Source organism: Torulaspora delbrueckii, chromosome 5 (genome assembly GCF_000243375.1).
Source record: "Torulaspora delbrueckii CBS 1146 chromosome 5, complete genome".
Lineage (NCBI taxonomy): Eukaryota > Fungi > Ascomycota > Saccharomycetes > Saccharomycetales > Saccharomycetaceae > Torulaspora > Torulaspora delbrueckii.
Genome location: NC_016505.1, coordinates 1 through 12998, shown reverse-complemented (window position 1 = coordinate 12998; position 12998 = coordinate 1). Strand labels below are relative to the sequence as shown.

The 12998-nt window shown below is 41.9% G+C and overlaps 5 protein-coding genes across 5 annotated transcripts; 1 reads left to right on the top strand and 4 right to left on the bottom strand.

The window, feature by feature from the left end:
* Window positions 1-203: 203 nt before the first annotated feature.
* Window positions 204-1775, top strand: TDEL0E00140 (uncharacterized protein; the record flags this gene model as incomplete). The annotated part of the gene is made up of 1 exon (XM_003681420.1): window positions 204-1775. The coding sequence occupies one exon, from the start codon at window positions 204-206 to the stop codon at window positions 1773-1775; it is 1572 nt and encodes a 523-aa protein (XP_003681468.1).
* Window positions 1776-2034: 259 nt separating this feature from the next.
* GAL7 (UDP-glucose:hexose-1-phosphate uridylyltransferase) lies at window positions 2035-3129 on the bottom strand (the record flags this gene model as incomplete). The annotated part of the gene is made up of 1 exon (XM_003681419.1): window positions 2035-3129. One exon carries the CDS (start codon window positions 3127-3129, stop codon window positions 2035-2037), a length of 1095 nt encoding a protein of 364 aa, XP_003681467.1.
* A 638-nt stretch (window positions 3130-3767) lies between these two features.
* On the bottom strand, window positions 3768-5480 carry TDEL0E00120 (sugar porter family MFS transporter; the record flags this gene model as incomplete). The annotated part of the gene is made up of 1 exon (XM_003681418.1): window positions 3768-5480. The coding sequence occupies one exon, from the start codon at window positions 5478-5480 to the stop codon at window positions 3768-3770; it is 1713 nt and encodes a 570-aa protein (XP_003681466.1).
* A 2208-nt stretch (window positions 5481-7688) lies between these two features.
* TDEL0E00110 (uncharacterized protein) lies at window positions 7689-8456 on the bottom strand (the record flags this gene model as incomplete). The annotated part of the gene is made up of 1 exon (XM_003681417.1): window positions 7689-8456. The coding sequence occupies one exon, from the start codon at window positions 8454-8456 to the stop codon at window positions 7689-7691; it is 768 nt and encodes a 255-aa protein (XP_003681465.1).
* A 2744-nt stretch (window positions 8457-11200) lies between these two features.
* Window positions 11201-12625, bottom strand: TDEL0E00100 (uncharacterized protein; the record flags this gene model as incomplete). Its single annotated transcript, XM_003681416.1, has 1 exon — window positions 11201-12625. The coding sequence occupies one exon, from the start codon at window positions 12623-12625 to the stop codon at window positions 11201-11203; it is 1425 nt and encodes a 474-aa protein (XP_003681464.1).
* Between the last annotated feature and the right edge of the window lie 373 nt (window positions 12626-12998).

Genomic DNA, 12998 nt, shown 5'->3' with positions numbered 1-12998 from the left:
ACTTCTCCAGGTTTGTAAGATTGGTGGATAGCCGTGTGTGTCCTTAAATTGTCGTCCTGGAAGGATGCTCTGTCGAGGATTAAAGAGAAAGGCTAGAAAGATGATATTGGATGAAGTAGACTGAAAAAAAACTATTAAACGGCAAGCTACAGCCCCCTTGTATCCACCTTTTGGATTTAGTGCGTTAAGCAGTATTCTTCAAGATGTTCGTTCCTGCGCTGAACGTTGATTCAGAATTCAACCTGTCAGCGGATAAGAGAGAGAGAGTCTTTTCAGTGATGTCAAAGTTCCAGAATACGTATGGCGTTGATCCAAATTTTATTTCCAGATCGCCAGGAAGAGTCAATTTAATTGGTGAACATATCGATTACTGCGATTTTTCTGTGTTGTCCATGGCAATTGATGTCGATATGATGTGTGCTGTGAAGGTCATCAAGGACTCGGGTACTATCGTATTATCCAATGACGACGTGAGATTTGGAGAGAGGAAATTTGATTTACCCACTGATGGATCGTATGTTCAGATTGACGCATCGATTTCCGAGTGGTCCAACTATTTCAAATGTGGTATGCATGTTGCTCACTCTTTTTTGAAGGAAATCGCCCCAGAGAAATTTGGCAATGCGCCTTTGGCTGGTCTGAAGGTTTTTTGTCAAGGTTCAGTTCCGCCAGGTGGTGGTTTGTCATCGTCTGCTGCGTTTATCTGCGCTACTGCTTTGGCTGTAGTCAGAGCTAACATGGGTAAAGGCTACCAGATGTCTCAGCAGGACTTGACCAGAATCACAATTGTTGCTGAACACTATCTTGGTCTCAACAACGGTGGTATGGACCAAGCAGCTTCAGTATGTGGTAAGGCTGACCATGCGTTGTATGTTGAGTTCAAGCCCGAGTTGAAGGCAACTGCATTTAAATTCCCACAATTGAACAACTACGAAGTGACTTTTGTCATCGCCAATACTATGGTTGTTGCCAGCAAGTATGAAACAGCTCCAACAAACTATAATTTAAGAGTTGTGGAGGTCACAATCGCTGCAAGTGTTTTGGCAGCAAAGTATGGCGTATCTTTGAAAGACGAACGCACTGTTCCAGAGGATGAAAGCTCTTTCAAGGGTAATTTGAGAGACTTTATGAACGCTTACCATGCCAAATATCACAATGCTGCACCGTGGGATGGCTCTATCGAAACAGGTGTCGACTTTTTGATCAGGACTTTGGCGCTTGTAGAGGAAACTTTTACTTGCAAAAATAAGGGCTATGCGGTTGACGAAGCTGCTGCTGCTTTAAATATTTCCAATGAAGAGTTTGCAAGAGAGTATTTATCTATATTTCCTGTCAGATTTGAAACTTTAAAACTATATCAAAGAGCAAAACACGTTTACTCCGAGGCCTTGAGGGTTCTGAAAGCGTTAAAATTGATGACTAGCCCGTACCAGTTTACTTCGGACGAAGATTTCTTCAAGATATTTGGAGAGCTAATGAATGAATCGCAAGAGTCCTGCGACAAGCTTTACGAGTGTTCCTGTCCGGAAACCGATGAAATATGTGCCATCGCTAGATCTAATGGTGCGTACGGCTCTAGGTTGACGGGTGCCGGTTTTGGTGGATGCACGGTTAGTCTTGTCCCGGGTGGTCCAGGTGGGAACGTGGAACAGGTCAAACAGGCCCTAACTGACAAATTTTACAGAGTCAGGTATCCCAAGATTACTGATGTCGAAATTAATGAGGCTATTATTGTTTCCAAACCGACAGCGGGTAGCTTTTTGTATGAATTATGAATTGGCATTAAATAGACTTGACTTAGGCGTTTTCACTTTGTAGCAATGATGATGTTTCATGGTAACCGTGTATATTTGAGCTTAGTTGCTAATTTTGATTATGTTGAGGATTCTGAACAGTTTTATATCCTCTCGAGAGGGCGTGAATTAAAAAATAACTACCTGGTAGGAGCTCTGCCCTGCGAAATATCATTCAAGGTCATTCATTTATAATTTATAAGAAGGTGTACATATAAATCATGACATGAGGGCAATATGCTCACAACTTTTCCAGGTAGTGAACTTTACTGTCCAAAGCTCTTAATCTAGTGGCAGCTTGCTCTGCAGTCAAATCTCTTTGCGGTTCACCCAACAGTTCGAAACCGACCAAGAACTTTCTGACAGTGGCTGAACGCAGTAATGGTGGGTAGAAGTGCATGTGGAACCAGCTGTCGTTCAATGCTTCGCCCTCTGCATTCAATGGAGCCTGGTGGATACCCATTGAGTAAGGGAAACTTGTCTCAAACAGGTTGTCATATTTAATGGTGAGCTCTTTGATGATGGAGGCTAAATTCTTCTTCTCACGGTCGTTGAGCTTATCCACAGAAGGTATCTTCGACTTGGAAACAATCATGGTCTCAAATGGCCAGACAGCCCAGTATGGAACGACAACAATGAAATCTTCGTTCTCCAAAACCAGGCGACTCTTTTCTTCTAGTTCCATTTTAACGTAGTCGCCTAACAAATCAGTACCATACTGATCTTTGTATTTCTTGAACGATTTCAGTTCCTTGGCAATCTCAGTTGGGATTGCTTCCAAACACCATGCCTGGCCGTGAGGATGTAGATTGGAACAACCCATTGCTGTACCTTTGTTTTCAAAAATCTGGAGGTACTTGTATGGTTTGCCCTCTTCCCTGGCTTCCTTAGCCAAGTTGGAGTACAACGTCTGCCATGCACTCACAACCTGTGTCAAATCCTCCAGCTTCATTTGAGGAATGGTAAGATTGTGCTTTGGGCTGAAACAAATCACAAAACAGTTTCCCCTGACCGATTCAACCTTGCACAATCTATTCTTCAAAGTATCGCCTTTACTCTCAACCAATTTGGGTTGTTCTAGCTTAACAGCTGCGAAATCATTAGGGAAAATATAAGTATTCGCGTAAGCTGGGTTCGATGAACCTGAAGCCCTGGTATTATTAGGACACAAATAACATTTTGGATCGTATTCTGGCGCATCGTTCTTCGAAGGAGCTTCCTGTTGACCCAACCACGGTCTCTTGGCTCTATGAGGCGAGACAAGAACCCAAGAATCAGTCAATGGATTGTAACGTCTATGCGAATGGTCGGTAAAATCAAATGTTTCGTTGGTCATAGTTCTAGTTATATTAGTTTGTCTGATATCTGTGTATAGTAAAACTTTTGACAAGAAAAACTATTCCGACTGGCAAAAAGTGCTAAGGACCTGCTATTTTATGTAAATTCTGAATTCAATCATTTGCAGTTATTAAAGTCATCTTTCGCCAGCATTCAGGCAATTCAATCTCTCCTGGGACCGTATCATCTGTTTTTATGCTGCCGGCACACTGTCGACCGAGGAGTCCACATGAGTTTTTTCGTTTTTCCTCGGGGCATCAGAGCCCGCGAATGTTCGCTTTGCCCGCCCCCAGATAATGATCGATTGAGTAACTTCGAACCACGTTTTGATTCAAGCCATACAAGAAGTATTGTGGTCGGTCATAAACGCCAGATTTCGAATTATACTAAACATGAGAATGTTTAAGCTGAAATTAGATCTTGACAGTTTCGCGCAAGACTTGCCCGAATAAGAGAAAGTCAATAATTTTGGTATTTTTATTCGTCATTGGAATGTTCTTAGCGTAGAATTCATTGAGATTAACTATTAAGAAATAAACAACAAATCAATAATAAATCGTACTAAATTAGTCACTAGAGAAATATGGCGCATCAAGCGCGGAGAGAATCTTTCAAATTGAAAATCATAAACGTTCATTAAACTTGGTTCACGAGCTTAGACTCACCGTTCCTGTTCGAAGCACTGCTTGAACTGTCGCTTGCTAATTCTGGACTCTTGACACCATTTTTTTCGGTAGATGGGCCGCAAGACACATTTTCAACATGTTCCACATTGTCATCAATGCCCAGTTTTCTGCCTTGGTTGTCCTTCATGACCGGTAAAATAGGAACGTAGGATGCGGTTTGCCAAGCTGGAATATGGTCCGCCCACATTTGATCTATTTCTTCCAGTGTCTTGCCCTTTGTTTCTGGGAACATGAAGATTGTTTGGATGGTCAATGCTACCGAGAAGACACCAAAGATAATGTATGTTTGCCATGAGATGTTCTGGAAGGCTCTTGGGACGAACATTGCCAAAGCAAAGTTGAAAGCCCAGTTCACAGATGCGGATAAGGCAGTCCCTTTAGCACGTTCCATGTTGTTGAAAATTTCGGAACAGTAGATCCAGATACCAATACCCCAGGTTGGTGCAAAAGAACACACGAATAAATAGGATGCAGCGATGACACCCCGAGCTGCAGACCCGTGGTATTCTGGAATTCTAATAGTAACAGTTTGGTCACCGTCGAATCCATCAGGCTCTGCCACTGAATAATTCGCTAGCAATCCGGCAACAACGAAAAGCCAAATAAACATCAAAATACCTCCTGTGATCAAAACGGGCCTACGACCAATCTTGTCCACCAGGAAAAGGGCTGGGATGGTCATGACAACGTTCAAAACATACTGAATGGAACCGGAAACCAAGACCATTGATTCACCGTACCCTGCCATCCTGAAGATGTAGACGATGTAGTACATCATAACGTTCATACCGCAAAGTTGTTGCCACATTTGAGCTGAAACGCCGACGATCGTCTTCCTGATAGTCTTCTTACGGAATAGATGCTTGTAACTGAAGTCGACAGCTTCCCGATCAATCATGACCTGTTCCTTAATCTCGTCAATCTGGAACTTGACGTGTGGATCATCGCGATCACCTTTAGCGCCAATACGTGCAATTATGTCATAGGATTCTTCCCAACGACCATGGTTTGCAAGCCACCTTGGAGATTCGGGCAAAAAGAACGTACCTACCAACAGGATCAACCCAGGAACCATTTGCAAGCCCCAAGTCACACGGAATGATGCAGTACTGTTAATATAATGACACCCGAACCCGATGTAGAACAAGATCATAATACCAAGAGTAACACTAAATTGAAAAAGACCACAAATAGTACCTCTAATTTTTGGAGGAGCCACTTCCGAACAGTACACAGGAGCAACAGAAGAACCAAACCCAATCCCCATACCACTGATCACACGGCCAGCAATAAGCATGCCTTGATTCTGAGATGCACATTGGATAATCGAACCAATAATCCAAAGAGCTGCACATAGATGAAGCGAGAAACGACGACCAAACGCATCAGAAAAGTTGGGAGAAACAATGGACCCTAACAAAGAACCACCAGCCATCGAAGCAGTGATACCACCTTGGGCCGTTGAACTGGGACGCCCAAAAAATTCCTGATAATAATGCGTTCCGATCATTGATGACATCGAGGAGATATCAAACCCAAACATAAGACCGGAGATACACGCTACCATACCGATGGCATATACGTTGTAAATTTTTGGGAACTTATCATACAACCGCCCGTGATATTCCACATTACGCAATAAAAACTTGTCCTTGACCGACATACTAAACAGAATAAACTCTTTTTCTCGATCTTGATAGTTCAATCAAAGACCCCAGATCCACAAATCATACTGATTTCACTCGCTTATTTAAATCATTCGATGTGGTTTAGAGTCTTCTTCAGCCACCCAATCTATCTACTAGCGCAAATATTCAACCTGCGGGGGGGTTCCTTCGGTAGGAAAAGGTCCGACAGCTAGTCCCAGCAGCCAAATGGGCCATATATCAACGGCGTTCACTACGCCGACTGGGTCAAACTATAGAGGTATCACCCACATGTCCGGCTGTGGACTGATCAGCCAGTCTTCGATTGACAGCAGATTTCAATCTAACTTTGTTGGACCAAGTAGGACCCGGTCTTCCGGTGCAGTTGTTACTGCAGGGCATCGACTTTGTGGGGTCAACTTGGAGTGCAGCGAGAATGTAGATCACTTTAACAAACCGGCCTTCATTAACGCCATTTGAAAAAAGAGGAGCTGAGGAAAGTTGTTGAAGTAAAACGGCATGATGGTGGGAATGAAGGGTTTGCGACTGGGGATGGGGGAAGGGGGCTGTTTTTTTTCTCGATCAGTCAGGTCATCCAGGTATTGAGTGGGATAATTTCGACTCCCAATGGAACTTGAAAGACAATTATAAGTTCGTCGATTCCTTTCGATATCCAAAAATTGTTCTATTGATAGACTTACCTCGTTCCATCTCATATTGAAGTTTGTTGGAGCAGTTACACTCGCTAATGCGATCAAAGGGTCACACACAACCACTAGCCAAAAATTGATTTTTAGTCACTAGCTATAGCTTACAAGATAATGGAGCAAAGAGAGGCAAAAGGTGGGCCATCATAGGATTCATCATAAAATGATACTCTCGAAGCATCAACGTAAAGAAAACATTCTGGCGTCTTAAAAGCTTGCTACCAAGAGCTTATGAGATGGAAGACCCTAGGAGAAGAGGGCTGTTCTGCATGAGTTCTTTCGAATTTTTGTATTTTTCTGACCTCCTGACCATAACGCAAGTGAATGAGTCGCTTCTGGCTAGCTTCACAGTAGACACAAGAAGCGCTGGAGAATACTTAATGTTTAAAGTTTAAATCTCTCTTACTTGAAAGATTCCTTTACAATAGCTTATCTTTACTTCATTTATATCATCTATTTCTCATAAATGTCCCATTCTCAAGTCAGTGGTCGACCAAGAAAGAAAAATTTAACAATTGATGAATAATCTTTTCAACGTTATTTATATTGTTCTTCATAATAATTTTCTTTCGATACAACAACTCCTCTATATTTGACTGTTCCAGCAAGCTTGGTCCTATCAATTATAGATACTATATCTAGGAGTAATTGAGTAAAATTTAATTATAGTATTATTATTACTACTATATATGATCCCAAAAGAATTTTCTTGTTCTATAAATTCTCTAAATTCTCCCGATCAGGAAGAAGCTATCAACAGCTGAGAGGTCATTAACGCATTCTATGAGAGTGAGTAATGGTGAGAGGCATATCTCAGCAAATGTGATTGGACAGTTGTTAGGCCATAAATTTGCAATATCAAGTGGTGATAGACATGAGAGCTTCCGTCAGCCATTTGTCCTCTCCATGAGACCTAGAGGAGATAGGGAAGAGATTAGTCGACGTTCCACTATCTACGCTCTACATACCTAACTCTTATACTTGCAAGTAAACTCTGGATGGCCTCAACTAATTTAGACCTCTTCTTACAATTCGAAGTTTCAACGACCTAGGAGTGAATTATAACTGAAACGAAGCAGATTGGTGCTTCGGCTTTTAGTATCCCCTTATTGGTTACTTTAAATTTCTGTCTTGCGTTTCCTAGTTTTTTAAGTCTTATGATCTTAAAGAATATGATGAACCGAACTAAACATGATTTAACGCGAAAAGAGTTCCAAGTCTCACAAAACAACAATGTCTTATTGTAATCAAGAATTTTCATTATATTTGAGGGAGCGTACTTGTAGGAACTATAGGTTCAAAACGTCCTCAGCGGAGATAACTCGTTATTCAAAATGGGAGAGATTGATATATTGAGCCCTCTAACAATGCTAATGACGTACGCTCACTAGCCAGGGTTTGTGATACATATACATTCACACAGAATAAAATCGACCACCTCGACGTTCAATTCATAATCTTATTGTATTACTTACGATGTAAAGATTCCAAGGTAACAAAATGGAACGATACACACATCTATGAGATCTGACCACCGTCAACCACCAAGGTCGCTCCAACCGTAAACGCTCCTAATTCTGAACAGAGCCACAAAACAGTTGCAGCAATTCCTTCGGGATAGCCAGCGCGGCCAAGTGGTGTCGTATCTATGGCAGCTTGGCGTCTTTCCGCATTGCCTTCGGTATAACGCTCCAACATTGGCGTCTCGATCAAGCCTGGTGCCACCACATTCACTCTAATATTTGAACTGGCATAATCTAATGCCGTTGCTCCGCTAAGGCCAACTAAGCCAAATTTTGAAGCACAGTAAGGTCCACATCCGCGGATACCTGTGACGCCTGCAGCAGAGGCAGTATTAACAATCGCTCCTCCGTCCTGCTTAAGCATTTCACGTATTTGATACTTCATGCCGAAAAAGATGCTGTCAAGATTGGTGGAAATGACACGATGCCATTCCTCGGACGTAACATCTGCCAAAGGACGGTTTTCATATAGAATACCAGCATTATTAAATGCTATGTCTAACCGCCCGNAATGGTTAAGTTGTAGTCTCCACACTTTTTTCACCTCTTCCTCTGTCGAGACGTCAGCGGCAATTGAGATAGCCTCTCCGCCAGCTTCATTAATCAATTGAACTGTTTCTTCCACTTTGGATCCAGTGCGGCCGACGACTACTACTACCTTGGCACCGGCTTTCGAAAACTCAAGTGCAGTCTCACGGCCAATACCTGCACCTGCACCTGTTACCAGCGCAACCTTTCCTGAATAATCAAATTTTGAAGACATTTGCTGGGAAATTCACTTTAGCCATGTAAAATTCATTTATCTACGTCTTTAGCTTCTAATCAAGTCTTTCAGAGCGCCATTTGGCCCGGTTTATATATACATACTCTTTATCATTGACATCTGTCAGTTTTGTTAGCCCTTTGTTACCACTAGCAATATTCAACGTTTAGTCATCGTTGAGAAGATAAATTGAATCACGATATTGATAGAGGTTTATGACGCAAAAGTTTGCTCGTTGCTACGTAGTACCTCTTGAATTATCATCAAGTTTGAAATGTAGTGCATATTTCAGCAAAGAAAGCGATTTTCGAGTTTAAGATTCCATCCTTGGTAACTGCAAGTAAACGATGTTTTTCAGGAGTTGACTTGTGAACCACGAGCGGTTCTTTTGTTGACAATAATGTAAAACTACTAGACAACTAATCAAGCAACGCCTGGGATTGATTAACGGAGATCTTCATAACAAAATTAGCGGAAGCCATCCTTTTTTAGAGGAATATCAAACTGCTGTGATAAGAAATACGCGATCCCGGCGATATTTCTACCTTCTCTATTAACTGCTATCACATGCAAGTCAAGGTTAAGGCTTGAACATATAAATGCCTTCTTGTAACTTACTAATTACCCTGAGTCATTAAGATTATTTAATCAATAGTGTTGAAGCTATACTACATCCCAAATAACACAGCTAGCTAGTAGAGTAGGATCCTCACTACAATACTACACTATTTCACCTGCCAGGACTTTTGATTCTTGAAAATTTCATCACATTTCCATCACTTCCTATGTCATTGACCTCAAACTCGAAGCATATTGCCTTCTATGACATTGCCATGCGCCCGCCAGTTGAAAAGAACTGTTGTCCACGAAATCCCGGGAAAACTCGGCAGGCACTCGATTCTAAAGGCCTTCGATACTCTACTTCGTGGATAAGTTTACCTGATATTCCAAATATTCGTAAAGGTTTCAATTTACCACTGCCGCAAATTTCAGGATGGTAGCGACTTCGTTACTCAGCCTATTATCCAAGATCCAGCTACCGCTTCGTTAGTTGGCGACTCCTTCGAGATCGCGGTCTAATTAGAAAAGACTTATCCGAACGGTGGTGCAGGCGATCTCTTTCCACCTCAGAAGCTGGACTACGTTTTAGCCACCATCTTGCACCTGCTATACCACCATTAAAATGGAGCGAGAGCAACTTTCTTGAGTATACCAGATTCAATATGAATGTCGATGCAGCATTTACCGTATATGTGCAGCTTGCGATTCAGTGTTTCCTACTGGATCCAGCTACTGCTGAGGCCAGTAAGGCCGAATTTGTTAGACGTGCAGGTGCTAAGTGCTGGGAAGACTTTGCTTTGGTAGGCGAGCAGCGAGAGAAGGTCAAGGAATCGTTTCTTAGTGCCGTGCGTGGCCTGACTATGCTGTTATCGAGACAGCAGTGGACCGTTTTTACTGGGAACAAGAGCTAGCTACGCGGACTTTATCATTGGTGGGTGGTTGCATATGATGCAGATGACTCTACCGGAGAGTGAATGGAAGGAATTGAGAAGTTGGCATGAAGGGTTTTTTGGAAAATTGTATGATGGTTTGGAGTTATATGCTGAAGTGAAATAGGGCGTCGAACTGAATGCACTAAAGTTCAAAACTAAGAAGGCACCGGTATGAACGTTTTCGTTACTGAAAAACTTACTGCAACAAGGGAGCGCGAAGTGGTATTACACCGACGTATTTCCCTCTTCGAAGATGCGGGCTGCAGAGCCGCTTTCCAGGGTAGTTGCTGGCCTGCATTACGAAATACATATGACGCTATTGGTATGCTTCCAGGTGCTGATGCTTGCCATTTGGCCTTCAGAGGTCTCCGTACCCTATAACTACGAGTCAAAGAAGCAGAACGCAAAACAATAGTGCTTGCTAAATGGCTGGGAGCAAGAGATGAAGTTGAGAAAATCCTTCACCATGCGTTTGAGGACTGTCCAGGCCATGACCTATGGAAGAGAGATAACAGCGGCTCAAGGATATGCTTGAAAAAAAGCATATTTTCAAGCTCGGTTACTCATGGGGTGGTTATGAGTCTCTACTCATCCCTGTTAACGCCACGTCAAGAGAGAGAATTATGACCTGGTCTCAATTCGGTTATGCATTAAGGATACAAGTTGGGCTGGAGGATATAGATGATCAACTTCGCGACTTGGAAATGGGCTTTCAGCGTCTCAAGAGTCACGTTTCAGATGTTTCACGGGCCAGACTTTGAGCATGGGACGTTCAAATGCTTCGATTTTAGCACACAATGCACTTGCTTTCCCTTACTAGTGTTGATTCGAGTAGAGTCACGTCAGTGCGCGACAGGAATCATGAATGATGGCTATTGAATTGCATTAGTTCCTTATGCTCAGTAATACTTCATGCTCGTAACTAACTGGTTGGCCGACGAGGATGAAATAGTAATATTGATGCACATATTTAAGTTTTCTACACTCTTTACCATCTTGATGTAAGCAGCCAAAGGATTTCTGTATAGCCGCACTTTCAAATGGTAGGAGATGGAGAATCAATAAATGATGAAGAAACTTACAGCAAAAATAGGCATCGTCATTGATTCTGGTCTAGTATGCACACATATTTATTTCTGCTGCTGAACATTAATGCAAGTCTTATGCTCTATCCTTCGATTTGTTTGGCCAAAATTTGAGTCAACTTCATTCCAAAGCTCCAGTCATTCACTATACGGCCTCACCTATCAATTATTGAGAGGAGTTATCCACAGAAAGTAAATAGGGGACCCCATCATAAAAGCAAGATGCTATCCAATCCGCTGTATCCTCAGTAAATGGTGACGGAACACCCTGGCTTTTGCTGGAAAGTTTACCGCAAAGAGCCGGTCCTTTATCATATGTTGCCTGGCCAGCAGAGTATACATCTGGCAGCTGAACAAGAAATCTGTCGTCAGTTTTTCGGCAGAGAAGAGCTCTAAAGGATTCGAAAACGTCTCTCATGAAACCGCAGAAAAATATCTTGTCAGCAACATAATCGAAGTTCTTCAGAAGTGTAATGGTGGTGCCCAAAGAAGATAGATTTCTCGATATTGATGTTTGTCTAGTGCATGCTTCCTCTTTGTCGGAAATCTTCAAAAGCTCACTTGAAGTAAATAGAAACTGAAAGAGGAATGCGTGAAAGACACAACAATATGCAGGAAAAAAGGGGGGGGAACGAAAATTAAAGATATTACTTTTAGTTGCCAATCCTGAATCCGTTAAATACTGAAAAAGTTCACATAATAAGTTTGTAAAATCACTGCAATTTTCATCCAAACGTTTCTGAATCAGCCTATGCTTCGAGAACAGGGAGGATAAAAGCCTGACTTNNNAACTGGACACCATGATCAGGAGTTTCAGATAGTCCAAAAACTTGAGTTTTTGATCATATTGGGGATGACGCTTTTCCAAAGAGCTTCTAGTCTTTTCAACGATAGTGTCGCACTTCGACTCAAGGCATATGACTTTCTCGATATTGTTCTCTGACTCCAAGTCACGAAGAATAGCATTAAAGTCCCTTAAAAACAGGGCGATTTCACCCCAACCATCGCAAAGGCTATGAATAAGCTTTGAATTGACTTTGCTAATGGGACTGGGACGACCAAGGATGGAACATATGAGTGAGTCCTCAAACAATAACATAGCCCTGATCTTCGATGAAGTCCCACGTAGACCCAGTGCATATCCGATTGAAGTTCCTAGATAAATCCGCTTCCAAGCCGCTNNNTATACCTTGAAGTTACAGTGGTAATAGTCTGCGAGTAGTATGTATGACGTAACTTTTTCAAGACAATCCGGACACTCATCAAGCAAAAGATGTAGTTCTTCTATAAGGTCTTGAACATCTGGTGGGCAATCAAAAAACCTTTCAGAGAGGATGGTTACCGCATGCGGAAGTAGTAATGTCTGAAAACCACCTCCCCTCTTAAATTTCAGGCTCATCTCCAGGGCATTGAGATCCACTATATGCTCAAAAAAGGAACACGATGCACTATTATTCATTAATTTCATGGCCTGCAATATGAAAATTGGTTCTTCAATATATTTCTTGTACACCTTAGAATTGATAAATCGTTTCATTGAGCTTGATGCATACTTGCCCTCTAATTCAAAATCGACATTACAAAACGGCATTCCAGCCTCAAAAAGTGATCTATTCACAGAACTAAAACCAAAGTATCTTGCGTTCGCATGTTTGCGGCTCTTCACTAACTTTGTACTGGTCTTTCGATATGTATCTGGATAATTGCATTCAAAACTTCTCTTGACACAATTGTTAAAACCTGGAAATTGCCTCCCACATTTTATTTTCCTCTGTCAGCATTGTCGGCAGGAAATGATTGAAAGGTGATCACTGTCCTTACCTTGCACTGAGATTGAATGATAAGATAATTCTTGATGCGAAAAATGAAAATGACTAAACAGAAGACTTCCAATTGATAAAATTGCGACAATCACTGCCGGGAGCTAAATGGAGTAGACTAGGTAGAAATTTGCTGCACTAGCA